Below are 7,845 nucleotides of genomic sequence, written 5' to 3'. Positions count from 1 at the left end.
ACTCTTTGCAACCCCGTGGACTACAGCCCACCAGGCTCCTGTCCATGGAATTCTCCAGGCAAGAACACTGGAGTGGGTTGCCACTGCCTTCTCCAACATATATATGTATGTATATGTAAATGTATACTTTAAAAAATATTCATTTCCATTATGGTTTATCATAGGATATTGAATATAGTTCTCTGTGTTATACATTAGGACCTTGTTGTTTATCCAGTCTTTAGCTTATATCTGTTAACCTCAATCTTCCCACTCCATGCCTCCCTCAACTTTCTCCTCCTTGGCAACTACCAGTCTGTTCTGTTAGTGATTGCTTGTTTCATAGATAGGCTCATTTGTGTCATATTTTATATACCATATATAAGCGATACCATATGGTATTTGTCTTTCTCTTTTTGATTTGCTTCACTTACTATGATAATCTCTAGTTGCATCCATGTTGGTGCAAATGGCATTATTTCCTTTTTTATGGCTAATATTCCTGTGTGTGTGTGTGTGTGTGTGTGTGTATACACATCACATGTTTTTTTAAACACTAGTTTTGCAGTTAAAAAAAATAATTTTACTCAGTTTTGCTGTGCTGGTTCCTCATCGTTGCTCAGGCTTTCTTCCTAGCTGTGGTGAGTGGGGGCTACTCTCTGGTTGCGCTGCCTGGGCTTCCCATTGCAGTGGCTTCTCTTGTGAAGCACGTGCTCTCGGATGTGAGGACTTCAGCAGTTGCAGCACATGGGCTCAACAGTTGTGTCCTCTGGGCTCCAGAGCACTGGCTCAATAGTTGTGGCTCACGGGCTTAGTTGCTCCACAGAGGGTGGGATCTTCCTGGACTGGGAGTCAAACCCGTGTCTCCTGCACTGGCGGAGGATTCTTTACCACTAAGCCACCGGGGAAACCTTACCACATCTCGTTTATCCATTCATCTATTGATGGACGTTTAGGCTGTTTCTGTTTTAGCTTTTGTAAACAGTGCTGCTATGAACATAGGGGCTTTTAAATTTTAGTTTTGTCTGGATATATGCCAAGGAGAGGGATTGCTGGATCATACGATAATTCTACTTTTAGCTTTCCGAGCAACCTCCTTACTGTTCTCCAAGGTGGGTGCACAAACTTACATTCCCACCAACAGTGTAGGAGGGTTCCCTTTTCTCCACACCCTCTCCAGCCTTTGTTATTTATAGACTTTTTAATGATGGCCATTCTGACCAGTGTGAGGTGGTACCTCATTGTAGTTTTGACTTGCATTTCTCTAATAATTAGTGATGTTGGACATCTTCTCATGTGCCTATTGGCCATCTGTATTTCTTCTTTGGAGAAATGTCTATAGGTCTTCCATCCATTTTTCGATTGGGTTGTTTGCTCTTTGTTGTTGAGTTGCATACAAGAATATTAATGGCATGGGAAGAGGGTTTGTGGTGGAATGCAGAGCATCCTTGTATGTGCAGCTCCAGAGAGCCTGCAGCCTTAAGGCTGTGAACCCAAGCGTTCCATCTAGAGCACAGTTTGAATATTTGCTAATATCTCTACTGTCTACTGTTTTGCAACTTAATCACACAACAATCTAAATCTAAAATACTGGCCACATGTTCTACTCTAGGCCCTGGTAAGAGGAGGAGAGGGATGAGCAGGTCTTCTCATCAGCCTTTATTTTGGGAAATATGCAGACAAGCAAGGGGGCTGAAGTTGGGAAAAAAGACTGCTTTACTAGGCCACAGCTTGACAATCAGTCACCTTGGTCTCTGTTCCATTTTTCACTATTTAATCCAGAATGAAGATACACAACCTATTGATATTTCCCTGGCTGCTGTCCCTGTCTTTTCTTCATTCACTGTTTGCCACCCCATTACCTGTGTCCTCACCATGGGGCAGGAGACTGAAAGTCCTCCTTTCGTCATCTGAGGATGCTCCACTGTTTGGGGTTTTTGGGGATAGAAGAGAAAGTGACTAAACAACAACAGGATTTGTTTTGGCTGTTTCAAGGCAAAGATCTTTATTTTTGGTTTCTTTTTAAAGAAAGCTCTTCTAAGAATTACATACGAAAGATCACGCATAAATCACACTTCTTTGTGGACTGACAAAAATACAGTTTTCATGATTTTAAAAAATCTGTTTTTAGGGGATCCAGAGAGCTGGAAAAATGCTGCTGGGTTTTTCTGGCCTACCACTGAATTGTCTATAAGTCAATTATAGACACATGCGTTAGAAGAATGCACGTGTATCGTGGGTACATTATTTCCCACCAAGAGAAACAGAGCCTCAGCATCTGGACCGTGCTTATCTCAGGAAATTGGCAGTGACTGGCTCTGAAGGGAAGTTGGTTCTGCTGGAGCGGCACGGGGGCGCTGCTTCCTCCCAGGGGAAGTAGGCACAGATGCAGACACCCTCGGAGCTCGGGGTTCAGCCAATGACTCATTCACTGCTCTTCACCAGCCAGACCTCGTTGCGACGTCCGTAGGGCTTCATGGGAGGGTCATACCCAGTGCAGAAGTAGAAGTCCGTCTGGTACGTGGCTGTGCTCTCCAGGGCGGACCGCAGCTGGGCGGCTTGGGCAGCGTAATCAGCTGCCTTAGCATAACCACCAAACTGCCTGGGGACACAGAGCAAGTTGCAGGTTAAGAAAGGGCAGAGTCTCGGAGAGAGGGGGGATTTTTTTTCCAAAAAAGTCACTCATCACTCTTATTTACAACAAGTAGGCTATAGTGGTAAGATTTCACATCTGCCCCTTCCTACTGGGGTGGACTGAAGCTCACTGAGCCTCAGAGCATCCTGTGTAAAATCCGGGTACATGCGTGCTAAGTCACTTTAGTCATGTCGAACTCTCTGCAACCCCACGGACTGTAGCCTGCCAGGCTCCTTTGTCCACGGGATTTCCCAGCAAGAATACTGCAGTGGTTGCTATTTGTTCCTCCAGGGGAAATCTTCCAGACCCAGGGACTGAACCTGAGTCTCTTATGTCTCCTGCGTTGGCAGGTGTGTTCTTTACCACTAACACCACCTGAGAACCCAAAATTGGAGTATGCTTCCCTTTCCTTCCAATTAATTATGAACATTAACTACAAGCACGGGTATAAAAAAACTAATGCGGAACCTGAAACACAGTATCATCGGCCCTCTGTATTGGTGGGTTCTGGGCTTGCAGACTCAATCAATGGCAGACTGAAAATATTTAGGGGGAAAATAAACCTTCCAGAAAGTTTCAAAAAGCAAAACTTTCAACTTGCCACCTGCCACCAACTATTTGGTGGTTCAGTGGTAAAGAATCCCCCTGCAATGCAGGAGACCCAGGAGACAAGGGTTTGATCCCTGGGCCAGGAAGATCCCCTAGAGGAGGAAGCAGCAATCCACTCCAGTATTCTTGCCTGGAGAATCCCATGGACAGAGGAGCGTGGTGGGCTACAGTCTGCCCATAGGTTCACAAAGAGTCAGACATGACTGGGTGACTGAGCACAATGACACATATCAACTATTTACATAGCATTTATAGTGATAGGTATTATAAGTAATCTAGAGATGATTTAAAGTATACAGAAGGATTATATGCCATTTTATACAAGGGACTTGAGCATCCTTGGATTTTGGTAATGGCGGGGTTCCTGGAACCAGTACTATACTAAAGGTGAGCTTCCTTTCCTTTCCTGAAATTTCCCCAAGAGATGGGAGGCCAAATTTTCCCAAGGCCAAGTCTTCATTGTTTTCTCTAGCTCCCTCTGCTGCCCCAGCTGCCTCTCTGTCTCCAGCTGGGGTGGGGGTAGGGGGAGAGGTGGAGGGGATGGGGGAGGACCAGGGTTGTTAGGGTGGAGATGGGGCACTGGATTCTCACACATCCTAGCTGGGACAAGTAGCAGCTTTGTTAAAATACAGAGAAGCCAAAGACAGGGACCCGAGGAAGCCCTGGGAGGGCTCCAAGGCAAGCTTGAAGCATGCGCCAAGAAATCACTTGGAATAAATCCCTGCATGCATGCATGCTAAGTTGCTCAGTCATGTCTGACTCTTTGCGACCTCATGGACTGCAGCCCACCAGGCTCCTCTGTCCATGAGATTCTCCAGGCAAGAATACTGAAATGGGTTGCCATTTCTGACACCCCTGTCTTTTACGTCTCTTGAATTGGCAGGTGGGTTCTTTACCACTAGCGCCACCTGGGAAGCCCAATAAATCCTTGTGTGTGTGTTTGTGTTAGTTGCTCAGTCATGTCTGGCTCTTTGTGACTCCATGGACTGTAGCCCACCAGGCTCCTCTGTCTACAGAATTTTCCAGGCAAGCATACTGAAGTGGGTTGCCATTTCCTACTCCAGGGGATCTTCCCCACCCAGAGATCGAACCTGGGTCTCTTGCATTGTGGGCAGATTCTTTGCCATCTGAGCTACCAGGGAAGATTCAACAAACCCCTTCTGTTGCTCAAATCAGGAAAGCCTTCATTTTCTAGTAAGTAAAGAGAATTTTTCTAAATCAGGCATTTCTCTTGATGGCAGAAGGTGGAGACAGAGAAACAATAAAGCTCGTCTTTTCAAGACTATGACTCTCTCCTTACGTCATTGCCTCTACTCCAAAGATTCATCCTGCGACCTCCCCTAAATATACCACTCTAAATCTGGGCTGCACTAAAATCTTTATTAGAGTCAACGGACATCCCCATTTCTAATGAGCTTTATGACTCAATCCACACCAAGCCAAGATTCGGCCAAATGCATTATTTTTGGTGGGGTTCTCTGACTCACGCTTTGCTCTTTTATGAGCGGTTAGTCAGGCTTGCTGAGCATTCAGCACGTACATCACAGGGCTACTGATCTGCAAATACCCAGGATTTCATCTTGAAGGAGCTGGTTATTCCAGTGTCTAGGTAACAGCTATGGAACACAGGGCTGAGACCAATTTGGGAGACGTGACGGTTAGTTCTTCAAGTCTATGCAAGAAAGAGTGTAAGGCTGATGGAGAAAGGTGAGTTCTAGCTTCACTGAGGCTCCAGTGAGATAAAACTGGATGAGGAGACAGAGGGTGAACATTAAGGAGGTACTAGTTTGGCAATAAAAGCCCGTAAGATGCTGTGCTTATTTTCAAAGAATGTCTATAGATGAGGACCACCTGTCTGCAACCAATCAAATGCTGAACGGGGCGAGGGGCAGGAATTTGGTGCCTCTGCGGCCCCCTCTCATATATTGATATTGAGCTGTTTTCTGTGAAAATGGACGATGTTGGCTCTTTAAGCTACTGGTTTCTAGAAACACTCAAAGTAGTGGTTGGTCCTCAACCTTCTTCACTCATCAGCTGGAGGCAAAACGGATAGTTGTGGGCTCACATCTTAGCTCTGCTATTGTCTGTCTAGCTCCTGGTCTTGGGGAAGTGCTTTAATGTCTCTAGCCTTCTGGTCCTTCATCTGCTCAGTAGGGATGAGGGTGTCAATCTCAGAAAACTGTTGTGAAGATGACAGACGAGAAGACCCTGCAAACGACTCAGCCTCATGCCCATCACAGAAGAAGCTCACAGCAAACAGCAGGTGTTGTTGTCACTGTGCTTTACAGTCTGCTCACAACAGCTGCTCCGTTCCCTGACTCCCAAGGTGAGGGACAGGATGGCAACTGAGAGTAAGATCCAGAACCCAGGGCCTAATAACGAAGACCTGGCTCAAATGACAATCTCATTTTCTCAGCGAGGCCTCCTCTCAAAATGCTTTTTATCGTCTAATAGCACTCCCCTTCCCCATTCTTCCCTTACCCTTCCTACCTCTGTTTCTTTCTTCCTTTTCTTTATTCAGCACTTCTCACCTTCTAACATGTTGAATACTATATAATTTATTCTAACATGCTGTATAAATTATTCATTGTTTACGGTCTGAGTTCCATGGTAGGGAGACTCACGCCCCATGAGGGCAGTGATCCTGGTCACTCTTTGTCCACCGGCATATTCTGACCTAACACACATATTAGACCCCTTGGCTAAATGAACAATTTTGTGATAAACAATCAAAGTTGTTGTCTTTAGGCTGATAGACCTAAAGATGAGGGCACTGAATCTGCTGGCCTCCACATTCACTAACTTGTAGAATAAAATCTGAAGCACCTACTAAGGGCACAGTGGTGGGAATTCAAAGGAAGTGGACTGACTAGGGTCATGTCAAAGGTCATGCTAAGGACTCTGAGCCTGACCTTAGACACCAAGATGGAAGGGGTTTTAAAGTTAAGGGACTAGGGACTTCCCTGATGGTCCAGTGGTTAAGAATTGTGCCTCCACTGCAGGGGCACGGGTTCGATCCCTGGTCAGTGAACTAAACTCCTGCATGCCACAAGATGTGGCCCTCCCCACCCACCCCCGTAAAAAAGGTTAAGGGACCGCCATTATCAGACTGCAGCTTGAAGAGACCCCTCTGGAGGTGGTACAGGGATGGGGAAGGGAGACATGGAGGCTAGGAACTGCCAAACGTGAGACAATGAAAGCCTGGACCAAGGCAAGTTTGGGATGTGAGTTGGAGGGTGGGGAGGCCAGGGCGAGGGGTGGAGAGAAGGGAGGATTCTCGAGGGCTTCCAGTTAAGTCTCTGAGTGGAAACGGATGCCGCCAACCAGAAGAGGGATTCTGAAGGGTCCCTTTGGAGAGGAAGGGTGGGTGGGTTCATCATCTGGTTTGGGACATGTTGATATGAAGGTGTCTCTTAGGAATGAACCACATTCATGCAATAGTCACTGTGCCCCTAAGCACATGGAGGGCATTGTGAAATCTCAGCCTCTGGGAAGAACTAGAGTCAGAGAAACAACTGGGGAAAAAGACGAGTCCAGTGACAGACACCCGGGCGTCACCCGTGAGGGAGTGCTGGCTACGGTCATGGCCAAGAGGCAGACAAGGCCAGGTGATGAGCAAACAGGCGCGCCGTTCTCGGGAATCCTAATCCCCAGGTGGTGGGAGGAGGGTGAGGACTCAGAAAAGGCCACTGAGAAGGAGCCGTCTGAGTCCAGGGAGACTCAGCAGAGTCATGTGGAGAACATCATCATTCAGGGATTCTTTCATTCATTGCTAAGTCGTTTCAGTCGTGTCCGACTCTGTGCCACCCCATAGACGGCAGCCCACCAGGCTCCCCCGTCCCTGGGATTCTCCAGGCAAGAACACTGGAGTGGGTTGCCATTTCCTTTTCCAGTGCATGAAAGAGAAAAGTGAAAGTGAAGTCGCTCAGTCGTGTCTGACCCTCAGCGACCCCATGGACTGCAGCCTTCTAGGCTCCTCTGTCCATGGGATTTTCCAGGCAAGAGTACTGGAGTGGGGTGCCATTGCCTTCTCCGCTTTCATTCATTACCGGAATAAAAATCCTTGACTCTTGATATTTATTCCCAGGCCGACTGAGACACTCGTAACGAGCATGAAAATTCCCCTATTGCTTCATCAAGGAAACAAACAAAGCTGGGTGAGCTGCAGAAAGATCCATGTGTGTTCCCTGCCTTCAGTCTGACCATCCCTCCCAAACCTCCACCACAGAACCGCACAAATAAGCCAGGACACCAAACCCTTCCAGGCCCGGGGCCCTAAGATGTGAAGGAGCAGCTCTGGCTGCTTCACTCCTCAGGGCTCAGCTTCCACGCTGCACCTGGAAGATAACCGTGTGGTGCCCCATTCTCCAAGTCCACAGGCATGTTTGCACCTGTTGAGGAATGCTCGTAAGCTCGTTGAGCTCCTCAAAAGAAATGAATGAGAAGTCTATAGATTAGACTGTATACAAGTCTGTTAAGAGTCTAAGTCTCCATCTTCAAAGCTGCTCACCTCCAGGGCTGTCTTTTTTATCTTATTCAACGTCAGAGTTCAGTATTCCTGAGAATTTGGTTGCCATGGGAACCGAGAAAGAAAACACACACCCTGGATTCCAGAAATACAA

General features: G+C 47.0%; 1 protein-coding gene across 1 annotated transcript in view; it reads right to left on the bottom strand.

Annotated features, from left to right (window-relative positions):
- The window catches only part of HEBP1 (heme binding protein 1), a 39,724-nt gene continuing 33,833 nt past the window's right edge, over window positions 1,955-7,845 (bottom strand). Inside the window, exon 4 of the mRNA XM_005680810.3 lies at window positions 1,955-2,581. Coding sequence (XP_005680867.2) covers window positions 2,404-2,581 — 178 coding nt within the window. The 3' untranslated portion in view covers window positions 1,955-2,403. The remainder of the gene's footprint in view (window positions 2,582-7,845) is intronic.

The sequence above is a fragment of the Capra hircus genome, chromosome 5, assembly GCF_001704415.2.
Source record: "Capra hircus breed San Clemente chromosome 5, ASM170441v1, whole genome shotgun sequence".
NCBI lineage: Eukaryota > Metazoa > Chordata > Mammalia > Artiodactyla > Bovidae > Capra > Capra hircus.
Note: the sequence above shows the minus strand (reverse complement) of the source record. Positions and strands in the feature narration are given on the sequence as shown.